General features: G+C 32.8%; 4 protein-coding genes and 2 long non-coding RNA genes across 6 annotated transcripts; 3 read left to right on the top strand and 3 right to left on the bottom strand.

Annotated features, from left to right (window-relative positions):
• The first annotated feature begins 1097 nt into the window (after positions 1–1097).
• On the top strand, positions 1098–1908 carry LOC127905075 (uncharacterized). Its single transcript, XR_008058736.1, has 2 exons — positions 1098–1348; positions 1547–1908. It is a non-coding gene; the product is annotated as an uncharacterized LOC127905075 (long non-coding RNA).
• On the bottom strand, positions 1274–1977 carry LOC127905077 (uncharacterized). The gene is made up of 2 exons (XR_008058738.1): positions 1843–1977; positions 1274–1712 (listed from the first exon to the last, which is right to left on the bottom strand). It is a non-coding gene; the product is annotated as an uncharacterized LOC127905077 (long non-coding RNA).
• Positions 1978–5103: 3126 nt separating this feature from the next.
• Positions 5104–8423, top strand: LOC7462836 (wall-associated receptor kinase-like 8). The gene is made up of 3 exons (XM_002304805.4): positions 5104–6071; positions 6487–6600; positions 6830–8423. The coding sequence occupies exons 1-3, from the start codon at positions 5219–5221 to the stop codon at positions 8050–8052; spliced, it is 2190 nt and encodes a 729-aa protein (XP_002304841.3). The 5' UTR covers positions 5104–5218; the 3' UTR covers positions 8053–8423.
• A 5199-nt stretch (positions 8424–13622) lies between these two features.
• LOC7461334 (wall-associated receptor kinase-like 1) lies at positions 13623–17332 on the top strand. Its single transcript, XM_024598140.2, has 2 exons — positions 13623–14412; positions 15984–17332. The coding sequence occupies exons 1-2, from the start codon at positions 13623–13625 to the stop codon at positions 17135–17137; spliced, it is 1944 nt and encodes a 647-aa protein (XP_024453908.1). The 3' UTR covers positions 17138–17332.
• A 2507-nt stretch (positions 17333–19839) lies between these two features.
• LOC7461333 (probable CCR4-associated factor 1 homolog 11) lies at positions 19840–20766 on the bottom strand. Its single transcript, XM_002303936.4, has one exon. It carries the CDS (start codon positions 20764–20766, stop codon positions 19840–19842), a length of 927 nt encoding a protein of 308 aa, XP_002303972.3.
• A 2324-nt stretch (positions 20767–23090) lies between these two features.
• Positions 23091–25472, bottom strand: LOC7462835 (uncharacterized). Its single transcript, XM_024596423.2, has 2 exons — positions 25182–25472; positions 23091–23570 (listed from the first exon to the last, which is right to left on the bottom strand). The coding sequence occupies exon 2, from the start codon at positions 23539–23541 to the stop codon at positions 23257–23259; it is 285 nt and encodes a 94-aa protein (XP_024452191.1). The 5' UTR covers positions 23542–23570; positions 25182–25472; the 3' UTR covers positions 23091–23256.
• Positions 25473–25926: the final 454 nt, after the last annotated feature.

Here is a 25926-nt window from a genome sequence, read left to right on the forward strand (position 1 = left end):
TCGCACTATTCACGTGAACGATGAACAATATTTTTTTTTTGTTAAAAAAATAGTTTAAGGTGAATTAAATTTACTCGTACTGTAATCTCAATTTTATTCCTAATAATATTTTACCTAATTTTATTGCACGCTCAAAAAATCATGAAAACTATAGTTCTTGTCGAATGAATTTTGTACGTAATGAAATTGTAAATTTTTTTAAAAAAAATTGAGTTTTACTCGAAAAACTAGTATTTAATATTATTTATAACACTACATAAATTAGAAGGATATCGCATGATGACGTAACATTTGTGAAATTTAATCGCAATTCCAATTATGTTCTTGCTGGGTCCGACCCAGTTAAAAAAATTCAGTTTTTTTTTAATTGTGTTTTATTCAAAAAATTAGAAGGATATCGTTTGATGACGTAACAAAAAATTCAGTTTTTGTTGTTGCATGCTTAAAAAACCATGAAAAATATAGTCATTGTTGGATAGATTTTGTATGTAATGACATTGCATATAGTTTAATGGAATAATAAAAAATATTTGATATCAATATTATTTATTTCATGATGTAATAATAGTAGTTAAATCTTCAATATTTAAATTAAAAATATTTTTTAATTATTTTATAACCTCAATTTGAAAAACATTTTTTTAACCAAACACATTAAACTACTTTTTGTTCAACCTCAATTTCAATCACAGTTTTAACCAAACATGTATTTTTTCAAATCAACCTCAATTAAAAGTACTTTTTATAAAACAACTTTTTTCAAACCATAACCACAACAGCAACCGCAATACCAAACACACTCGTAGTCAAAACTAGTGCAGGATTTAAAAAACTTTCAAATCTGACACAACACGCTGTGAATTTCTCTTACTAATTGCTCCTTTTTTTTTTCTTTAATTAGCCCATGAATTTGATATATTAATGTTGTATTGAATAACAAATGACATGGGAAATATAGTTTTACATGGGAAAATTAATTTTAATTCGATAAATAATATTAAAACTATTTTTTTTGAAAAAAAAAGGTTTTAAAATACCTTGTTTTGGGAAAAAAAAATCTCTTAGGATTTGGATAAGGATTGACTGTTCAAAAACTTCATTCGTATTGGATTTGATTTGACCAGATATATTTAGCAACTAAATCATGGTATTCAACTAAATATAAAGATGCCACTAAACATCAAAGAAAAAGAAAACAAAACAAGAAAAAGAAAAAGAAATATTTGAGAAGTTCGAAATTCATCAAAGTATAGAGAAAACACATCTTCAGTCATGTCTACTGACAAAGCTTCCCCTTTTATTCAAAACTCCATGGGGATTTTATTCGTTGTTTTGCTACTGACATCATGTAAGATTCTCTCAAATTCATTTTCCATCTCAAAACAATTTTTTCCCTTTCACTTTTTTTGATAGTAAGAATATCTTTAAACTAATTTTTTTTTTTTATCAATTATAAGATCTTAAATAGGTTATTCACACACATATAAATAGGATCGTTTTTTCTTCCTTTCATCTTGAGCCTAATAATCAAGATTTAATGGTTCAGTGACAGAGCAAGTATCAGCACGAGGAGCAGTAGTACCCTGCCTAGGTCCATGTCCAAAGTTCCCAAACTGCTATAAGTCTTGCGTCGCGAAAGGATACAAGGGAGGTGGTTGTGTTGGATTCTTGGGCAGTCGACCAGCTTGCTGCTGTTTCCAGAGCTGAAATGCCTTCGTTGCCATAAACGAATAAATGAATATGACAAGAACGTCATGAATATTGTCATTTCAAAATAATTGCTTGATAAATCCTATATATATATAAAAAAAAAATAGCACCTACTTGATTTTTGACCTTTACCTGAATATTGCCATAACTTCTCTGCTTTCAGAAACCTTTTGTCACAGTAGATCATGAGTTTTTTCATTGACTATCTGCTTCATAAGAATATTCGACACCCTAGTACCGAACTTCTCTCTCTCTCTCTCTCTCTCTTCTTTTGTTTTTCATTTTTCATAAGAGATGTGATTGATGGATTCTTTCATGATTATCGATCTAAGCATAGCAAATCAAGTACATCAAGAATTCTCAGTTGACTTATAAAATTTTGTAGATTTGAGTTATTTTAGTTTTCTTGTCCCTTTCCTTAGTTCCCTAATCACTCTCACAAAGTCCTTAATATATATCTGAGATTAGTTTGTTTTTTGAATTTATTTATTAAATTTTTGTGATTAATTTTAATATTTATGGTTATTGAAATAAAACTAAATAACAGTTATCTAATTTAATTTAAAATATAATTATTTTATTAATAATTATATAATTTTATTAACTGTCATTATATTAACAATTATAATATTTCAAATCTAATAAAACCTGTAGTAAACAAAGAGCACATATAAAAAAAAAAATATGTGTATTTTATTTACTTTGTCTTCTCTTCTCGTAATATTAACGAACATAAGTTTTTTTTTGTTTTTTTTTCAAACCTAGACACTGCGTTATGGCGAGGTCGGTCAGGTCGTTTTTAGTTATTTGCTAACCCAATGGGCCATTGTGAAAAGTAAAAATTATCACAGTTATCGAGAGAATGGAGAAAAAAATCATCAAAGCATATAATATGGATCTGCGGACTTAAAAAACAATACATGACGGGCCAGACTTTAATTTTATATCTTTCAGCAACCTTATAAATTAGCTAGTCATCTATTGATCTCAACCTAATTACTTTATTATGCTACTTTCTTTCATTTTTTGAATTCAAATCTTAGAATTAATATTTTAAGAATGAATTATTAAGTTCTTTAAAATATATCAAATTAATTTAAGGATATATTCTTGACATCAACTAAAAAAAATTAATTTAATTGACGTACAAACTCGTTGAAAAAGACCTTTATTATCAAACAATAATAATAATATGCAAATCAGACACGGTGCTCCACCTGCCGAAGACTTTCTTGATTGTTTTAGCGGGATGTCTCCATTCTCCAAGAGAAGAAAAGTCTGAAGCTACGTGTCTTGATGCTGATTGATTTTAGAATTGTCACCCTTCACATCATGAGTTTGTTCATTGATTTTAGAATGGATATGGCGTAGAACTTTTCTTCTGGTGATCTCTCTGTTTTTTTATTTTATTTTTTGATTTCATTTGTGTTTTATTTTTTACAAGAGATGTGATTTGATGAATTCTTTCAGGATTATCTTAGCATAGAAAATCTGGGTGAAGCTGAATCGAGCTTCAAATAATATATGTAACTACCATTGAAATTATTATATTTAGAAGGCTGAAAGAGGAGAGTAATAATAAGACATAGGGGTTATTTTGCAAAACAAAACTAAGGGGAGATGAAAAAACTAAACAATTAAAGGTAATTTTGGTGCAAAAAGCCATGTTTAGGTCACCCATTCGAGAAACTAAAAGGCAGTAATGAAAGTGGAGTCGGTGATTTTTGTTGTTTTTGTTCTTTGTTTCCCTGTTCCATTTTCAAACACCTGTGCTCCTTTCTTCCACACGGTTTAGCCCACACGAAAGTAGAATTCCTAGAGCCATTCCCTTTTTGTTTCTCCTGTTAGGGTTGTCATGTGATCGGACTCTTAAGTTAGTGCTCAGAGCCTACTAACAGTTCTCTTCATATTAATCCAGTTTTTATACAATTAAATCATGCAATTATCATTGTATTAAAACTCGATTAATAGTAGTCAGACAGGTTGATCTAGAACCTGTATTGTCCAGATTGAAAAAACAAATAAAAAAAATTTAATTTAAATAAAAACACGGGTTGATTAATGATTTGGCGGATTCTACTATTAGCTTATTGATTTTTAATGTTTATGTTAAAATGATATTATTTTTTTGATCGACTCTCCCGTTAGAATTTTAAATGTTTAATATTATTTTAGTTATTGTTTATTAGTCAAGAAATCAAAGCTGGCTACAGCCTTGTTGGAAGGAGCCCAGCCTTGCACGTTTTGAAATCTTTCATTGTTAGCAGCTTTTTGTTGCAACAATCTATATCTAAATTGTTTTTCAAAGGAAGAAAATATTATCGTTCTCTACAATTTGTTTTTTTTTTTAATCTAGACAGTACCTGACCCACAATGAGTGGAAAATTAGGGTTCATAGAGAGGAAATCAATTCGGGTGAGCATTGTATAAAAAAAATAGCCAGCAAATTTGAAGATGAGTGGATTGTTTTGACTAATTTGTTTTGATTTTTCAACATTCAAGTTATTCTTTCTTTATGGTAAAAAAAACTGAAACTGGAAAGGAATTGGTCAATTGCAATGAAACCAGCTAAGAAAAGGAGGGCAGCCATCCATTTGGGAATTAGAGATAAGGAGATGGAGAATACATTTTAACTCAAATAAAAGGAAGTGATTTTTAAATAAATGGTAGCTTGTATTTTTTTAGAATATTTCAAGAAAATTCAATACTTTGAAGGGATTTTTTTTTAGAAAAGGCTGAATAGCTATACTTTTATCCTTACAAATTTGGAAAACTTTCACTTTGCTCCTATAGTTTTAGATTTCTTAATGTCACCCTATACTTTCCAAAAGTTTCAGTATTACCCCATCTACTAACAAGCTAACAAATTCTAATAACGATCTCACTTTTTGGAGTTTTTTTTTGTTCTGCTTTTGTTTCTATATATTTTTCAAAGTATTTCATAAGATATTGATTGGTCGTATATATGAGAATTTAAGAAAAACTACAAAAAAAAATTAACAAAAAATGTAAAAGAAAAGAGTGAAAGCATGATTCCTTTAATAGTTAAACGTTTTCGGAAACAATAGGAGAATATTGAATATTTTTAAAAGTATAAGTATAGGACTGGAACATTAGTAATTAAGACTACAGTGGCAGTTTTATACTTTACCCAAAAGGTTTATGTTTGCTTAGTTGACTTGTAAAATCTTGTAGATTTATGTTTTCTTGCCCTCTCCTTGATTCCCTGATCACTCTCACAAAGTCATAATAACTAGCACCGGGAAGGAGACTATTCCTGCATCATTTTTATTTTATTTTTTTACCATTTGCACTGAGCTATCACTGATCCCTTCTTTGTTTGTTTTTTTTTATAAAAAAAAAAATCTACATTTCTTCATACTAGATTGACTTGGTATTATAGCTAGAAAATGTTAAGAAATATGTTTGAACCACATTTTAACTCTGTTCAAGGGCTGATATATACCAACTTGATTGGGTTTAGTTAGCTCAAAACCCCAAAAGAAAAATGAAAATGAGATCCATATTTCGAATCAGCCTCTTACTATTGCCAATATTATTTCAGTTAGCAACAGCTGCACCACCCGTGACAAAGCCTGGATGTCAAAACCGTTGTGGAAACATCAGCATTCCTTACCCCTTTGGAACTGCACAAGATTGCTATGCAAATGAAATGTTCAAGATTGTATGCAGGGAAACTACCAATGAGTCAGCTCCAAGAGCTTTTATTAGCATGATCAATATGGAGGTTCTGAATATTACAGATGGTGCAGCAATTGTCAACGGTCCAATAATGTCCTCCAATTGCTCTGACAGGCAATCCAATCTACCTGCTCTGAATTTGACGGGAAGTCCCTTCTTTTTCTCCTTTGGTAATGTGTTCACTGCAGTGGGTTGCAACGTCCGCGCGTTGTTGACAGGGATAGGCCGCCAAGTTGTCGGGTGCGACTCGACTTGCAGTGCTGACTCTAATCAGAAAACTCTTCTTTACGGGCAAGAAATTAACAGTCTATGTGCTGATGGAAACTGCTGTGTGGCAAGAGCACCTTACCGGATGCAGGTTTTTCAGCCAAGTTTGGATACAAAAAATGGCAGTGAAGACAGCAGTGGATGCAAGTTAGCTTTCCTAACAGACGAAACAAATTTTTCGTTTCTCAATATAACCAATCCGCAAGCGCTGCAGGGTTGGAGATCTGTTCCACTGGTGCTTGCCTGGATGATGGATTACAGCATTTGGAGATATGATAAAAGTACCATGGATTGCAAGTACTTCCTTTATGAGTCATCTGTGAGTAACGTTTCAGGATATGAATGTTCTTGCAGTAACGGCTATGAAGGCAACCCTTACCTTGGATGCACAGGTAACTTTGCTAAAAAGATGACTAATCACATCAGTCATAATTCCATCCTTTTTGTTTTTTTGATCATTTCACCGCATATAAAAATTTCTTTTTCCTTTTCTTTGTCTTGATTCAAAATTGCTTTTGGCATTAGGAAATCTTGTTTCAAGGTCATCAACAGGCCTTCCCCGATATCCTTTTCAAATGTCTGAATCAATTTGAGCGACCGTACCAAAAGTGAATTTGATTCCTAAAAGAAGTCCAATTTTTTTTTCCTTTTTTTTTTAATGGCAAAGGTAGATTTAGAGTACTCTAGTGGCTTCATATAACACATTCTTTATGCTGGTGTACATATATTTTCCTTTTTCTAAAAAAAAAATGTCGCTACTCATTAAATCTATGGCTTCATTTCTTGATTTTGGCATTTCTTCCTTAGATATTAATGAATGCAAAGACCCAAATCGACATTCGTGCCTGGGGATAACAAAATGTGTGAATACACTGGGATCATACAAATGCGAGGTCAATAAGTATTGGATCGTCCCAATACGTAAGTTTCTCTCTACCCTGTTCTTTTTTTAGCTGCTACAATTTGATTTTGCTTTGAAATTTGTATTTACTTCGCCCCTTTGAACTTCGAAATTGACAGCCAAAATTTGATACTGTGAAAGAGTTCTAATTTTGTACATGGTTCATTATGTCACTATTGACCTGATCTATAGATTTCTGTTGCCAGATTGGAATTTCATCTTACATTTTCCTTCTTGTTAATAATGCAGTTGTAGTTGTTATCGCTGGAATATTGTCATTGCTTGCTGGCATATCGTGGTTATACAAACTAGCGAAGAAAAGAAAAAACATAGAACTTAAAAGGAAATTCTTCAAACGAAATGGTGGTTTATTATTACAGCAGCAGTTATCCTCAAATCATGGCAGTGTTCAAAAAACAAAGATATTTACTTCAAAAGAGTTGGAGACAGCCACTGATCGTTTTAATGAAAATAGAATACTTGGTCAAGGTGGACAAGGCACGGTTTACAAGGGGATGTTAGAAGATGGAAGAATCGTTGCTGTTAAAAGGTCCACAATAGTGGGTGAAGAAAAGCTCGAGGAGTTTATTAATGAGGTTGTCATTCTTTCACAAATTAATCATAGGAATGTGGTTAAGTTATTCGGATGTTGCTTGGAGACTGAAGTTCCTCTCCTGGTCTATGAATTCATTTCCAATGGAAATCTTTTCCAGTATCTGCATAATTTTTACCAGAACGAGGACTTCATATTATCATGGGAAATGCGATTACAGATTGCCATTGAAGTTGCTGGAGCACTTTCCTATTTACATTCGGCAGCATCCATTCCAATTTATCACCGTGACATTAAGTCTGCAAATATACTCTTGGATGACAAATATAGAGCAAAGGTTTCAGATTTTGGATCTTCAAGATCAATGGCTATTGATCAAACTCATTTGACCACTAATGTGCAGGGCACTTTTGGTTATTTAGACCCGGAATACTTCCAATCTAGTCAATTTACGGACAAGAGTGATGTTTATAGCTTTGGTGTAGTCCTCGTCGAGCTCTTAAGTGGGAAAAAACCAATTATATCATCAACTTCACAAGAAACGAGAAGTTTGGCCACACATTTTATTGTTCTGATGGAAGAGAACAGACTCTTTGATATTCTTGATGTCCAAGTTAAGGAGGATTGCCTTGAGGAGGAAATAATGGCTGTAGCAAATCTTGCAAAAAGATGCTTGAATGTGAGCAGAAAACATCGACCAACAATGAAAGAGGTCTCAGCCGAGTTGGAGAGGATTGGGTTGTTGCATAGAAAGTCAATTGTTCAGCAAAATGAAGAAGACACTAATGAGAAAAGTACCATGGTTGAACGTCTCTGCAACTGGGATGCAGTTCCTATCTCAGCTACCTGTGATTTTGACAATGCTAGATCAGTTCAATCAACAGTTGCCGAACCATTGATTACTTACAACACCTTATGAACAAGAAGTATGTCAAGGCTTGGGATTGCCAGGCAAGATGATCTTATTGCTCGGTTGTAGCTTTTCCTCTGCTTTTGTAGACCTGCAACCTAACAGGGTCGCTTTGGATGATCACTGTGTCAGGCTATCCAGGCATGAAGGATTTATTTTGGCTTGACCAGCTACACTTCCCCTCCTCCCTCCTTGGTGGTGTGGGTTTTGTTTCTGTTCAGGAATGTTTTTCGTTTCCAGGAAACTATTTGTTAGTCTAATGTTTCTTTAGCTTGTAGCCTTGGCCTGTTTTTCATACAGGCCGAATGTTTGTGGTTGTATGCCTTGTATTTTGCTTATTATCAATAAGTCCTCACTGTTACATAAAAGTTTCTCGTCAAGATATGGTGTTCTACAATATTTAATCTCTGCAATATGCTAACATCTCCATGGTCGTTCTAAGCTAGCATTTCAATTTCTTCGATAGAGTGGCTGTATTTAGGAGCTTTGGTTTTGGTGCCTGCTGGTTTTCCTTCGTTCTGCACCTCGTTGGGATTTTACAATTGCACTTCATCACATACCTTACCTTTCTGATTACGTTTCTTGTTTAATTATTAGAGAAACGTCTCATTATGCTAAGACTTGGGCTGAATTGTTCAAACATTTCATCAACTTAAAATCATTGACAATTAGTTCCTTTACTCTCAATTTAATTTTGAAGTCTATATATTTTAAAATATTTGAAATAAAATCCCTATAATACTTTTAAAAAAAAAAAGATTTCCGCCATGTCTTATATATAAAACTAATGAAATAACTTAAATTTTTTTTTTTGATAATACGAAATAACTTGATTATGTAAGTAGTTAATTTAAATTTCTTTATATAGATATTAAATTTTTAAAATAAAATTTAATAACATAACTTTAATTAATTCTCCTGGAAATGTCTTTTGAATTTTTTTAAAAAACAAAAGATTTTAAGGCTATGGGTTTCTTTTTTAGACAAATAAAAAGGGATTTTTAGGCTACTAGTTTTATTTAAATTTAAAACCAAAAATCTTGGATGGAGAATATAAATTATAAATTTTAATTTAAAGTTATTTATTTTATTTTTAATATTTGAAATTTATTCTATATAAAAAAATAAAAATAATCAACTAGGTTGAAGAATTTTGAAGTTAATGATATTTAAGTCATTTTATTAGTTTTATATGCGAAAAAATGGAACAAATACTGAAAAAAGTGACAAAAGTTATGTTCTTTTTCTTTATTTTATGCAAATTGTGGACTGAAGCCCCTTTACTCTAAGCTTAGTCAAATCAACCATTATATTTCAAATTAAACTATGGGTTTTTTTTTTTTGGGACAAATTAAGAAAAAAGGATTTCTAGACTACTAGTTTTTTTTTAAATGTAAATATTTCCTCCTTGCACTCTGTGACTTTAGCATATGAATCATCTTGCCGCGATGGCTGCGTGGGAAAGCCCTACCTTGGATGCGGTGGTGAAAGCGTTCAAGAAAAGACTACGATGTTGTTACTTGTTATTGCACGGGGGGCTGTACACTTGATTCTTGCTTAAAGGAATTATTGTTCAGAAACCTCCAAAATGCCTATATCTTTTAAAAAATTGACCTGGTCATAAATTTTGCTTTCGCATAGCATGCATGTTCCTTTTCACACGAGGTACATAACATATTTTCATAATAACTGAAACATTTGTTTGTCTTTTTGAATTTAGAACTGGTCAATCTACGAGGTGGGAAGAAACATCCATAAATCTTAATTTTACAAATACTTGAATTACGAAAATTAATACGAGGGCATGGCTACAAAAGGCCACCTTATATAGAATTTCTTGTTGAATTTTCGTACAATAATTTGGACACTCAGTTTGTTGTGCACTCGGCCTCAACATGGCTGCGATCTTTTTTTAATGGTATTTTAGAATGGTTTTTGGTTTAATAGGAAGTTATCATCTAATATTATTATAATTATTAGAAATTTTAATTGGTTTTTCAGATATTCTAAATAAAAGATTGGTTGCTGGAAAAAAAAAATTAACAGTACACTTTAAATGAAATAAGATACATTGTTATTTTTTTTTTGTTATGGTGTGATGATGTTTCTATTTCTATTAATCTATTATGACGGGTTTGTTACGATGAAACTAGTGAAATAACTTAATTACATATCAATAACTCTTAACCTAACTAATTAATTTACAACTCTTTTTATAGATATTAAATTTTGAAAATAAAATTTAATAACATAACTTTAATTCTCCATCTAGAATTCTTGTTAAAAACAGAACAGAACAAATACTGAAAAAAGGAAAAAAGGACTTACTTCCAAATTTACCCAAATATAAGGAGTTCAAATTAAAATAAGAATGCAAGGGATAATTCTCAAATAACTTTAAATTCTAAAGAAACTTTACTAGTTTAACCTAAAAGTTACGTTTGATTTCTTTATTTTGTGCAAATTGTGGACTGAAGCCCTGTACTTTAAGGTTAGTCAAATCAACACTAATATTTTCAAATTAAAAGCAATTCGAGAGCTCTATTCATCTACCAGAAACTCTTTTCTGGTAGATCTTCTCCTATATCCATTCATTAAACAACATATGTTTCAAAATTTATATAAGAAAATCATTAAAATTTTGTTACAAATCAACCTATATACTTATATTAGAATAATCATTGGTGTTTTTTTTGTTCTTATTTCATTCATTAAAAATCAACCTATACTTGTATAATAATCTTTTTTACAGGAAATTGAAGACTTTCTAACGTGCTTTCCCCGGCATGAACAATCCGCAGGTGTTTCAGGCTGCGTGGGAAAGCCGTACATTGGATGCGTAGGTGAAGGTGTTCAAGAAAAGACTACGATGTTGTTATTACACGGGGGGGGTGAAAGTGTTCAAGAAAAGTACACTTGATTCTTGCTTAGAGGAATTATTGTTCAGAAAACCTCCAAAATGCCTGTATCTTTTAAAAAATTGACCTGGTAATAAATTTTGCTTTCGCACAGCATGTTCCTTTTCACACGAGGTACGGAACATATTTTCATAATGACTGAAACATTTGTTTTAGTCTTGTTGAATTTAGAACTGGTCAAGCTACGAGGTACAAATACTCTATCTAGAATTTCTCGTTGAATTATCGTAAAATGATTTGTGCATTCAGTTTCTTGTGCCCTCCTAGCTAGCGGGGGCTTGAAGTCTCGACAAACCTTCTAGAATGATTTTTGGTTTGATAAAAAATCATTACTTGGTATTATTAAAAATTTTAGTTGGTTTTTAAAAGATTTTAAGTAAGAAATTGATCGTGTAAAGAAAAAATATTAACACCTCTAGTACACCTTAACTAAGATAAGATATATTATTATTATTTATTTATTTATTTACTATGGTGTGATGATGTTTTTATTTCTATCAATCTACTATGACAGGTTTGTTATGGTGAAAAAAATCTAGTTTACTAAATCAACAACTTGGTCTAAAACGGTAAAATATCATCAATTATCATTGAATCTTTTTTCATAATAAACTTGGAATTTTTTGCTATCGTTCATTCAAATAATATTTCAGATAAATTTCTTATGATTTTTTATTTTTATAATATGAGTGAATGTGTTGTATTACTCCCAATAATATTTTGGATGTTAATTTTATACAGGTTTTTTATTCTTAAATTAAAGGTGAGTTATCAAAAATTATTATCCCTAATAATATTTTGAATATTAACACTTTTATAGGTTTTTAATCCTTATATTAAAAGTGAATAATATATTTTCTTACCAAAAATGATTTTTTATTTTTTTGAAATATAGACCAAAATCCTTTGGAAGTTTATAAACTTGTTGTAAAATCCATGCAATTTTTTTAAAAACATGCCAAAATATTTTAGATCTTTTTTTTTAAATACTCAAATAATTTTAAGGATTTTTTCCCATATGAATATATATATATATATATATATATATTATTTTTTTAGGTTTTGTTTGGCAAAAACTCATTTTTTCTTTGTGATAAAATTGTCAAAATAGGTCTAAGAGGGTGTTTTCCAAACACACCTTTAGACAAAAAAAAAAACCCTTTAGCAAAAAGATTGCAAACTAAACAAAGCCTTATCACTTTGACCCGACCAGGTTGACCCAAAATCTTTAATTCGACCATAAACCAAACAAAAAACTCTGGTTTGATCCAAAAACAACCCAAAAAAAACCAAATCCAAAACAAATCAAACTTAGAAAAAACACAAAAACTCAAAAAAAAAAAAACTCTTCATCAAAACCAGAAAAAACAAAGTACACGAAAAACACCGAAAAAACATTCAAACTAATTTCAATACCATGAATTCTAATCCAGATCAAATTTCATGAAATAAAAAGCACATAAAGGATTGAAATCAATTATTGAATGATAATTAAGCATCAAACATCAACGATTATCAACCAATAATCATGATTTAATCAGAATGAGTTTCAGAGTTCAAAACTGAAACATTAGAATTAAAAACAAACAAAAATTGTTATTAATGCAAATAAACTCTATATTATTAACTAATCAATTCTAACAAAGTGTTTAATGCAAAGGAATGGACCGAAACTAGTCCAAAGTCCAAACTAGTTTTGATTGCCAATGGGGTCTTCATCTGTTAAAAATATGTTGTTTAATTTTTCAATCTCAACCAGTCTTTGACAATTTTCTGGGCGTTATGATAATTAAATTCTTCTCACTAATATATTTTTTATTTTCTTCAACATTTTTTCAATTTATTTTGTATTTGCCCTTTTATTTTTTTTGTGAGGCTTCAAAATGGTTAACAACACAGAATACTAGTCTTCTTTGTCACAATTAGTGATTTTTTCTTGAAAATATAGTTGATCCTAGCTAGTGGAATCGAATAAAGATCATACCGCTCTCTCTCATTCTCTACTTCCAATATTGAGCTCAAACTCTTAGCATCTAAATATATCTGCAATAGAAGAGGAAAGCATGATTCCTGATATTGCGTGTCTAGTTTTTTCCCCGCTATTCTGTTGCTTGAAATAGCAACTGTATTAGCACGTATTGCAAGGCCTGCTAATTGTACAGAAATTTATGGAAACACTAGCATTGCTTTTTCATTTGAAAAAGTAAGCGATCGCTTCATGGAAAAACAACTTGACCACATGTTTGAAATAGCATGGAATTTCCTCATAATATTCATAACTAGCTAACTTGAAAACTGTGTTTAAAATCATGCAGGTCATCTGGTCAACACGCCGTATCGTGTTTAATATCTATGATACACGCTCTTTGGGTTTAGAAAAAAAAAATGTACTGGCTTCGAAGTTTTAAACTTATTAGAATGCAACTTAACGTGGCTTAGAAGAATCTGAGATTTTTCTTATCAATACAAAAGTCTGCTAATTCAGACTAGTGATTCATTGTTCGCTAGTTGTTAGTTACTAGTAGACCAAGAAAATGCAAAGAAATGTCTTAAATATTTCCCTTCCTCTTTAAAGCTGGATAAATGAACTTGAAATCAAATTATATCTAGAAAACAAAAACCATTAGAATGGATAGAATGGTTTCGAGATTGGTGGTTAAAATGACTTTGCTGATGTTAATGTTTCAGTTAGCAAAAGCAGCAGCACCCGTTGCGAAGTTTGGGTGTCCAGATCGATGCGGAGCCATTAGCATTCCTTACCCCTTTGGAACTAGAAAAGAATGCTACATGGATGAACGGTTCGCGATTGAGTGCAATGAGACTGCCAACCCTCCTAGAGCTTTTATAAGTCGAATTAAAATGGAGGTGCTGAATATTTCAGTTAAGACAGCCACCGCTACTGTCAAAAGTCCAGTAATATCCTTCAATTGTATTGGCCGGGTAGATGGTGCGCCTCTGAATCTCACTGGAACTCCCTTTGTTTTCTCCTCTAAAAGGAACTTGTTCGTTGCAGTGGGTTGTGATACTCGAGCTTTTATGACCGGAACTGAGCCGGATCTCGTCGTTTGGGAGTCTACATGGGGTAACCTGGAAAGTAACGTTAGATTGCAAGAAAATAAAATGTGTTCAGGTCAAAATTGTAGTCTGGCTAGAATCCCTTCACTGCTTCAGGTTTTTAATCCGCGCTTAGTTTCTACTAACGCTAATCAAGTTGGAGAAGGATGCAAGCTAGCCTTCCTGGTGAATCCGACATGGTTTGAATCGAATATAAGTGATCCCTTCGCAATGCAGTATAGAGATTATGTTCCAATGGACTTGGGTTGGATGATGAACTTGAATGATAATGATATTTCCACGCATTGCGAAGAAAGTTACAATCAATCCTCAAAATCCGAATGTGTGTGCGAGGATGGATTTGAGGGCAACCCTTACCTTGAACTTGGTTGTACGGGTAAAAATTCCTCTCTGAAAAAGAAAATTTGCTACTTTTATTATCCTAACTTAATTTTTTTTCTTGGGTTTATTTTATTATTTTTATTCGAGCGATTATTTTAATTTAATTTCTTCTATGTTTTGTAATCAAAGTTAAACGATGTTAAGTGTCGGATAATGATGGTAAATGCACAATTAGCTTAGAATTAGGAAGTAATTTAGTGCTTCAATTTTGGTATGTTCATTGGAAAAAAGAAAAATAGATTTGCTCTAGTTTGAATTAATTACTTTTAAGCTCTATAACAAATCTCATATAAATATTTGTTGATTTTCGCCTTCTTATTTTATTAGATGTTGATGAATGCAAGACCCCAGAGAAAAATACGTGCCGAGGGATGCTTAAATGCATGAATACACGTGGAGGGTACAGATGCGCGATAAATAAAATTTATATAATTATTATAGGTACGCAGGTTCCTGATTTATTCCTTTTGACCTATTTTATTTTAATGCCTATCACATCCCTGCCCCAAATAATTAATACCTAAAACTAATGTTTAGTTTCATCCCTATAATTTTTATGAAATGTTATTCCGGCTCTCATGTGTTGATTGTTCATTTTCCTTATCTAGTAAAGATGGTCAAATGATTAATTCTACATAATAAATCTGCATTTTTGTCTCTACTGTAAATAATCTCTCTTATTGTTTATATATTATTATTTTAAATTTTATATTCTCATCAAATTCTAAAAATAAATACAATTTAAAGTAGTGTTATAGTTATAATATACGAATTGCTTATATGTCAATATATTTAAGTTTTAATCAATTAAATTTTGATATATTAAAAAAATAATAAGAACACATATGTCGTATGCACATATGCATATACAAATAGAAAGATAAAAAAAAAATTATTGATGATTATCCAAAAAAAATAGAAAGATAAAAAAAATATTGATACCATGTTGAAAATATGAGAAATGTTTTTCAACTAAATCATTATTTCTTGACATGGGTTTATTATAAAAGTTTTTCTTAAACCAGTAGAAAATTCATATCATAAGTTTAAATTATTTTATGATGCATCTTGAATATTTTTCAGTAAGATGTAAAAACAAAAGATCAAAAAACATATATCTTAACTCATAAAAAAAAACATACCATTAGTAAAACCTTGAAAACACTAAACGTACCATTATAATTAACCAGCCTCACCATGAACACGCTAATTACAAAAATAACCATACAGTAAATTAGCTAGTAAATTCAATTAAGTGGTGGGGCCCGGTCCCTCAAGTTTTCGAACTTGGTTAAATCAACACATGTACCTTAGTTTTGGACATTTCAACCCCCACACTATCAAGTTAAGGTTCCTTGTGATTCCTTGTCCACTTAGCTTTGTACACGTGGAATTCAAGGTTAACAATGGAAAAACATAAGCTATATGGACATTACCCTTTTGAAATTAATTCCGAAAAAAATAGTATCGGACAAATTTTAATTAATAGAACCAAAATTCATGTGGTAATTTTTATTTTCCAGCAGACTGAAAACCTAAGTGATGCCTTTTTTGCTCCTAATACAGTTATAGGCCTGGTTGGAGTACTCTTCCTGCTCATTGGTGCTCGGTGGATATACAATTGCATTCGGTTGAAGAAGAAGTTTTTCAAACGGAATGGTGGTCTCTTATTGCAGCAGCAATTATCCTCAAGTGATGGTAGTGTTCAAAAGACAAAAATATTCAGTTCAAATGAGTTGGAAAAGGCGACCGATTATTTTAATGAGAGCAGAATACTTGGTCATGGCGGCCAAGGCACCGTTTACAAGGGAATGTTAGCTGATGGGACTATCGTTGCAGTTAAGAAGTCTAAGATAGTGGATGAAGATAAACTAGAAGAATTCATCAACGAGGTTGTCATTCTTTCACAAATCAGTCACAGAAATGTGGTTAGGCTACTTGGATGTTGCCTGGAGACTGATGTTCCTCTGCTAGTCTATGAATTCATTCCCAATGGAACTCTTTTCCAATATCTCCATGAGCAAAACGAGGACTTTACGTTATCATGGGAGTTGCGGTTACGAATTGCCTCGGAAGCTGCAGGTGCGATATCCTATCTTCACTCGACAGCATCTATCCCGATTTATCACCGAGACATTAAGTCCACAAACATACTCTTAGATGAGAAATACAGAGCAAAAGTTTCAGATTTCGGAACTTCAAGATCAGTTTCCATTGATCAAACTCATCTGACCACCAAGGTGCAAGGTACTTTTGGTTACTTAGATCCAGAGTATTTTCGAACCAGTCAATTAACAGAAAAGAGTGATGTTTATAGCTTTGGAGTAGTTCTCGTCGAGCTCTTAAGTGGGAAAAAACCTATTTTCTTAACCCATTCACTGGAAACCATGAGCTTAGCCGAACATTTCATTGAATTGATGGAAGATAGTAGACTCTTTGATATCATTGATGCTCAAGTTAAGGGGGATTGCACTGAAGAGGAAGCCATAGTTATAGCGAATCTTGCAAAGAGATGTTTGAATTTGAATGGAAGAAACCGACCAACAATGAGAGAAGTTGCAATGGAATTGGAGGGGATTCTATTATCACGTAACGGTATCAATATTCAACAAATTGGTGAAGTGGATAATTCATCGAGGTCGATTTCCTGCAGCAGTTTTGAGATTGGTATAGATCTACCATTAGATTGCAAACCTTCGACTTCTTCTGAAACATGGTGACGGATTAAGAAAATATATCACAAATCATATGTTTCTTTCTTGTTTTTAAGACTGTTAGGAGCGTTTCTGATTGAATAAAAACTTATATTTGTATTGTGGTCTGTGTTTTAGCACATGTTCTTAGTCTTTCATGTTAAGAACTTAATAAATTAAAAATCCTTCGCGTTGATTATAAGAGAGTTTCTTTGATCAATTGGTAGCTTGAGCCATGTCTCTATCTTGAGGTATCAAAGTCATCATCAGTTAGCAAAGATTTCATTTGAGAAGTATTTAGTCTCTAGAATCCTCTGTTGTGAACATGCTGGTGAGACTCTGCAGATAAATTACGCTTAAATTCTGATAGCTGGGAATGCTGATTGTTTTTAGATTTGATGTACTATTTGTCTGTGGTTAAGGCAATATCAATTGAGCTTTTGCGGAAACACAGCAACAAAGTTTGTCTTCATACTAAAGCCCAAGACGATTAAGCCATCTAATAACAGACCAAAAAAACTCGTTACTCATTTTAAACCAAAGACAACACTGATCATGATCAACCAGGGCAGCGACTATGAACATAAAGGTGTAAGGAATACCGGGAGAGCAAAAACAGAGTAGGGAGCAGAGCGAGTGCAACATGGAGCAGCAGAATCAGCATAGATACAGCAGGAGCATGGACTAACCACCATCACCAGCAGCAGCAAAAGAGATTAAGCAACCAAAATAATTAACCATTATGACCAGATAGTAAAAGCAGAATCAGCAGCAGAGAGACCATCAAATTAGCAGACGACGAAAGCAGCTAGCAGTAACATCAATAGTGGTTGATAGCAGAAAAAACCACGAGCTCAGAGCAGTGATAGAAGCACAAGATCAAATTACACAGTGATTTCAATAGAAAATGTTTAACTCTCCATTACTAATAAAAGTGTATGCGTGTTTAGTGAATGATAGATAATTAAATGATTAAGTAGCAAAGTAAGAGCAAGAAAAGCCAAATAATTAAATAGCAAAGTAAGAGGAAAATAATTTTTTTTTGTTTGAAAATATATCAAAATAATAATTTTATAAAAGATTTTTTTTATTAATAATATAAAAATATGAGGAGGGGCCGGCTTGAGACAGCAAACTCTTGTCAAGATTTAGCAGAAAGACAGTACCTGTACCAGGGAATTCAGTGTCCAGTGAAATGAAGGAGAAGCGAGAGATTGCTTCCTTGTTAGAGAAAACTCAGCTACGAGGTTGTCTGCCCAGACTTCGCGAACATGTATTGGTTTGCTGCTCTTCATCGCTGACGCTGTTGTTGTTTTGAGATGGGATGATCTAATTAAGTTATGAATGCAGTTTCAATCGCTTCTGTTGTCAATTTCAGAAGGCTTAATCCGAACATGATTGGGATTTCCTGTCGATGCAAAGATTTCTATCTTAAAGTAACACTCCGTTTAAACATCTTTTATCTAATTAAGAAATCATTCCTACGTACGGTCAAAGCTGGACTAATGATATCCGATCCATTAAAACGAAAAATAAAAATAAAACAGAAAATGCATCTATTGATCGTTACCTTCCAGGGATTTTAGAGAGTAATGTCGTGTTAAAACCTAAGCAAATCAAGCAAAAATATAAAATAAAAGGGACATGAAAATTTAACAAGGTTCAAAAAAGCGTGCGTATTCTACAAAACTCCAATATCAACCACTAATCAAGGGCACACATATTATCCAAAACCTAACTAGCTACACCAAACAAATCTCTTACAGAAAAATAATACCACAGTAGTAATTCTCTTGAAGGCTAAAAACAGAAGGGTGGCTGCCATAGGAAACTATGGCCGTCCCTCTCATGCACAGTACACATACACATATCTATAGTACTTACTGAAAAAGTCACTTGGGTTTCGATCTTGAGCTCATAAAAAGGGTTTTTAGGTTTCAATATCATGCAAGTTTCAATCTTTAGTCCGTAAAAAAAATGGTTTTCGATGCCAGGGATAAAGATTGTTTGTGTTAAGGTTTGAATCTTAAACCTTTGAGAAAAATATGATTGTAAAACATACGACCTCACATGTAAAGTGGATCGTGAATGATAGTATAAGTCCAAACTTTTCGTTTAGAGAGTGGATATTTAGTGCCGAACCACTATAAAATTTGGGCTTAATATCTCTCCCCTCATTATTTTTACTTTTGCTTTATTATTGCTTTGAGATTGCCTTGTGTTTATGTGTTGTTTGCTTAGATAAGAAAGAGTTTGTGGGCGGTGTTAAATTCTTTGAAAAGAACCTAATTCACCCCCTTCAATTTTAGGCAAAGAAAGCTCCCAATATCCAAGGCAAGTCAATTGTGTCATTATTATGAAAAACACATCATCTTCACAACCTAAGTGTCTGTAGTTTTGTATTTTCCTTTTAGTTTTGGTTTAATGGCAGAGAGAGAGTAATGTTCAGTTCTGGTCACTGAACTATTTAAATCGCGTTTCTCACTTTCCCACTTTGTGTTATAGGATCAGGTTTCTCCATCTACTTTATATTGATTTGGGCATGGGTTCTTAGCCCCTCCGAGCGGTCCATTTGGACCAAATCCAACACCAGCGATAATAGATCTGACCTCAACACAAACTTTGCTTGATGCGAAACAAATCAAAATATAGCTAATGGAAAAAATTAAAACAAATAATCGAGAAACTTGGATTAAAAGGTTATACAACCAAATTTGAGGGGGAAAAGATTACACTGAAAACACTTCCTTAAACTGAGTTTTGATCAACCGAGTAGAAGTTTCAATGTATACTTCAGGTGTACGATCGAATCCCAGCCAGCCTTCACACAGTCCAAAAATCATTCCCTCACAGCCATTCAAGTTTTCAAGATCAAGATTAGCGCAAGAATCCTTAAATCTCACGAATGTTTGCTGGGTTAACAGGCTATCAGATCCTGCCTGGTGCCTACTTCCGGTTGTCCGTTCTACACCCAGCAACTTAGCCACCCTCTCCAACCCACCGCGCAAACCACTGATAGATCCCATCATGAATTTTGTATCATAAACTCGAACCCCAAAGAAGAAACTAACCATCCCCAGAAAAGACGCCATATCACATGGCAACTCTCGTCGAGTTAAAATCTTGATCAAGAACCCAAAATCATAAGCACCATGAAAAGTAATCCAAGTTATTGAACAGTTATTGAAAACAAGTCCAGAAGTCAAAACCATCCATGCAAAATCTGAGGAATCGATACCCTTTTCTCTGTTCTTCTTGAGATCAATACCTTGGCGTTCAAGTAACCCAATAGATTCGTCGTTGTAAGGATCATGCTCGATGTTGAAATCCCGGAAATTAAACTGCCAAACGTAGTGGAATTCTGTTCCTAAACTTGGAAGATTTCCTTGTGAATCAGACAGAGTCATCCCAAGTTGAATTATTTTCAAGAGATCAACATTGTACTTCATGAGACTGTAATTGTGAGAAGGAGGGGCTTGAGACAGCAAACTCTTGTCAAGATTGGACAGAAAGAGAGTACCAGGGAATTCAGTGTCCAGTGAAACGAAGGAGAAGCGAGAGATTGCTTCCTTGATTAGAGAAAACTCATCTACGAGGTTCTCCGCCCAGACTTCGCGCACACGTATCGGTGTGCTGCTCTTCATCTTTAACGCCATTGTTGTTTTTGAGATTGAAAAATCAAATTAAGTTATGCTGTTTCAATGGCTTAGGTTGTCTATTTAAAGCAAACATCAGAAGAGAAAGTCCGAAGTTTATAAGGTACATATTGAAACCTAGTTTCTTCTTCTGGTTTCCGTCTCAAAATTGGAAGACTTTTCGGATTTCCTGATGTGAGAAAGATTGTGTCTTAATTTAATACGAGTTCTTTCAGTGACTTAAATTAAGTCTGTTTATAATTACTAGGATCTCTTATAGAATTAAGAATAATTATTAAATCATAGGTCACTAGGTCAGATGCGTAAACTCTAGTTGATATAAATTAATAAAAAATATATTAAAAAAATCAAAGCAATATTATTTAAAAAAAAAATTAATCAAATTTGAAATTTTAACATGTCATCTCTAAATTGACTTTTTTTACATCTAGCCTGGAATAGTGATAGGTTGGTCGGATTCTAAACTGGATCATGTTTAATTATATATAGTGGAATTAAGAGTCCTTAACTATGATATCTGATATCCGGTCAGGGAAAGATTAACTCCCGAAGATATCCTAAATATTAAAACATAAAAACTAAATAAACAAGGCAAATTACATGCATTGATCGTTCCAAGTCAGGAAATAAATGAAGTCACTAAATCAAAAAAAAAAAATGCTGTTTTCTGTAGCAAATGCTGATTTTGCTAAATTAAGAAGACAAATCCCTGTTCTGAACTGTAGCCATCAAAGTTTTGACTTCGTGTGTTCGAGAGTGTGATTGTGATTGTTTTTTAAAGTATTTTTATTTAAAAATATATTAAATAATATTTTTTATTCTTAAAAAATTATTTTTGATATCAGTACATCAAAATGTATAATCTAAAAGTACCAAAAGAAATATTAATTTAAAACAAAGAAAAAAATAAAAAAAATTATTTTTTTAAATACTTTTAAAATGCAAAAAGAATCGGATGCATTTTCATCAAGTAACCTTAGACCCTGCATTTTATGTCCAACTATTTTCGACTATTGTTAACAGGAAATTAAAATGTCTCAAATCTTATGGTATGTTAACACATAACTGCAGCTGGACTCTTATTTTCTAGCTTATATAGTTAGTTTTTTGAACGTCAACGTAATTACAGAGCAGAGATACTTTTAAAGATAGGCAAATTAGGTCTGTTGATCCACTTTATGCCATGTAACCAAGCTAATTTCTCTGAAATAAGAAGCTATTTTTGTGGGAAAATAGTTTGGTTAGAAGTTCTGCACATATACTAAATTAACAGCAATGTGGCAGCTAAAGATCAGGAATTTGATTGGGCAAACCAGAACGAGAAGAGAGCCTCTCTCTCTCTCAGAATTCATAGCGTGCTGGGAGTAGATGATGGTTGTTTTTTAAAATGTTTTTTTATTTGAAAATACATTCAAAAAAAATTTTATTTTTTAAAAAATTATTTTTTATATATCACGTCAAAACAATTTGAACAAGCCAAAAAAAATAAATTTAAAATAAAAAAAATAAATAATAAATAATTTTTTTCAAAAATAGTTTTAAAATAAAAAAACATATATTATCTAAATGGAGGGAAAAAAACCTAGATGTCATAACTCTGAAACCAACTAGCTCCATTTTCAGTGTTCGGTTCCTATCTGTTCATGATGGGATTTACCCATCACTCGTTAAAAACGCTGATATTTCTTTCACTTGCTAAATGAAAATACTAAATAGTGATTTAGCCTGAACTTAACGCGGCCTCTTGTATTGATGTGCTTCCTATAAATGGCGAAACGACACTAGATCTATTCGACTAGCAACGTTAAATGCCAAAAAGTGGTTTGAGAAATCTCATATAGAGATGTGCACGAACGAAAGAAGGCCTTCAGGGAAGTAAAAGCCCCTCAATCAATGGTTGACCGAGGCTAAAAGAAGCACTACGTTTCTCTTTTCTATACGAGATTGGGTTTGTCTCAAGCTGATTTTACTCGGAACTCCATATGAGCTCTACCTGCGTGGGGTAATTGTCAGTCTCTTTCTTGTTAGCAGCATTTCTGAAGCTATTCTTTTCACCGTCAAACATAAATTGCAGAAAGCTACAATTTGTCAAGCAACTATCAAGAAAAAACTTGTTTGCCATCTGTTATCACTGGGAACTAGTCTAGGTTTCTTCTGGCTTGTTTACCTTTGGCTTTGTAGCAGGGATTGGCTCCTGCTTCTCTTTCATTGAATAATGGATTCATTCATTCATTCATTCATCAAAAAAGCTTATGGAGCAGATATTCAACTAAACCTAAAAGAATCAGAAAACATAATTTAGCCATATAAAATCACCTGGGAAATTATAAATAACAATGAAGAATTATCATTGGATGTGGTTGAAATTTTTCAAGACAAATCCTGGTACAAAATATTGTGTATACAACAATCACTAGGAGCTCAAGCATATCCCTTCAAATAAGAGACAAAGAAAACACTACCAAGTACTGATTGAGAGTCATCTATGTGCTAGAAAAACTTGAGTTTTCCGTGGCCTACAGAATCCTTTGCCAGCTCCACATGACATAATGCCTTTTTGGTTCCGGTAAATCCAGAACATGATTCAGTGGCCCCTAGAGTAACAGCGAAGTAGAGATAGATTGTGCATAAGAAACCCAAGAGAACCAAGGCTGTTAAGAGGAAACGGTGTCTCTGAAGGAGAGTTGACCAGCTACCCAAATCATCCCGTGGGAATTGTTTCCGGAAGGATGGTGATCTCAGGTGAGGAGAAGTTATCATGCTATCAAGAACCATATCTTATATTCTGAACTTGCTAGAACAACCTGAAATAATCCTGATTTGGTGAAATAGAAACAAAAAATACATTGAAAACAAACAAACAGCAAATATCAAGAAGAAATTATTCTGAGTGTTTATTATCATCAGCTACTAATGTTTATTGCGATGTTTGAGTGGCTTTAAATTTGGTACAACCACATCTTGCTTGGAGAACAAGGGGTGCAGACAAACACCTCTATTTCTCCATCTCCCTCACTCTCTCACACATACACACACAAAAGACCACATAACTCCACATGATTACGAAAACTATAATCTATTTTCATCTACTATTTAACTCTGGCATCACTGTAAGAAACAAAGCATGGAAATTAAGGCCATTCCATCATTCATACGCATTATGCTGAGAGCTCACTTAAGCAACAAAGCATCTAAGTTACAATGCAGCAAATGAAATCATCTAAGAAGTTTAGAAGATGATTATTTGCAACTATACTCAAGTAATCCATGATACAGGACAAAGGTATCCAGCCCAAACACCATTTGGATTTACCATCCATACAAAGCGATATAAACTAATTCATTTTGCTGGAAGCCCTGAGCAAGCATCCACAATCCTATATCTAAAGAAGTGAGAAGAACAGTCTACACATGCCACAATTCCGACAAGTTTTATCTTCAACTTCAGTCAATTATCTCAATGGTTAATAAATGACACTAAAAGAAAAGATCATGAAGCTACCAGGGAAAACAGATCTTTCTAGGATACCCTGCCTAAGTGCTTCAACAGAAACAAAGAGCCTAAGCAGTGAATTGTTCAGGCAATGTTCCATCAAGAACATTGAAATATCAAACTGAACCACAAAGGCTCATTTATAACAATGACTTGTTAAAGATTGATGGTCAGCAATGCCCATGTACCAAAAAACTTGTGTATGATCTAGTATTAACGAGCCCACTGGCATTGGAAATGAATGTGGATTAAAGGTGATTGCTATGCGTGGAGAAACGACTGTAGATTCATGTTGATTGAATGAGCAATCACACACTAATACAAGTCATAAGGCAGAACCAAAATAGGAAACTCATTCACTGGCACATAATACACCATGATAGATCCAATTCCAATCTAGCATCAGTCCACAGCAAGTAATGACAATCAGCACTTAAGAAACACCATTATACAGATCAAAATCAGCATCCATAAAAAGCAGATCTTTTTTCTTATAACCAATCAGTAAAGGAGATGATTAAGAATCAAAGTCCTATTTTTGCACATAGATGAACCATCCGAGCCCTTCTGCCCATCCAAACTGATCCGAATACTTATCACAATGCCAACTAACTATGGTTCAGATTCTCTACAACAAAAGGAAACATTTATCACATTTCAGCAAAATCCCATTTTGGATCTCTTTCTCTTCCTTTCACCCAGATACAACAAAAGTAAAACAAAATCATTCCAATCAAAAAATCTACAAGAACCCACATCCAACCACATAACAAAAACCCATTTTACAATCAAGCACAAACCTCCCAAAAATCACATTCCCAAAATAAAAATAAAGAAAACCCATCACTAGCGCATCCATAAGAATACAAAACAAAATCCAAAATCTGGGAAATTTCAATCAGATCTGAAGAAAGAGACTTACAGTGGAAGAAGACCAATCAGGTAATAAAAGCTTTGGCTTTTATCCTTCTTGCTGAGTTAAACTATTTCTCTTCTTGAAGCTTATATGATTTTATGTTATAGCAATAACAATAATGTCTTGCTTCTTCTCCGTTTCTCTCGGCCAAAAATAAAGAAGAAAGAGATGATGGCGGGGCAGAACGTCCACGCTATTCCCTCCTCTTCCTTTCCGTCCCCACAATTACCAATAATAAGTATGGTTTTCTTTTCTTTTCTTTTATAGATAGATGAAAAGTTAGTGAGAGAAGGGCAGACAGCAAGTAGATTGCGCGTTCAAAGACTTCTGTAGGAGGATTGACGCTGTTGGTTTTTATAAAGGGTATAAGATTAGCCAGCTAAGCTAGCTATCTATGCCTTGTTCGACATCATCAATACAAAAGAAAAGAGTGCTCCTCCTCCAACTTAGACAGCTACCTACTATTATTATTATTATTATTATTATTATTATTAAAGAGAATTACAACATATGGTTATACATATCTTTGTTTACTGTGTATTATAATAATAAATTTACAGTTTTATCCTTAATAAACTGGCTTTTTAGGGGGGAAATAATCTTCACCTTTTGTTCATTTATTATTTTTGAATTGTTAAAGGGTGTTTTGATTTTTTTATTATTTTTTTGCACTAAAATAACTTTGTTACCATTAAAAACAAATAATCATTTAAACATGGTTTAGAGTTTTTTGGACATTTCATATTTTCAC

Source organism: Populus trichocarpa, chromosome 3 (assembly GCF_000002775.5).
Source record: "Populus trichocarpa isolate Nisqually-1 chromosome 3, P.trichocarpa_v4.1, whole genome shotgun sequence".
Taxonomy (NCBI): domain Eukaryota; kingdom Viridiplantae; phylum Streptophyta; class Magnoliopsida; order Malpighiales; family Salicaceae; genus Populus; species Populus trichocarpa.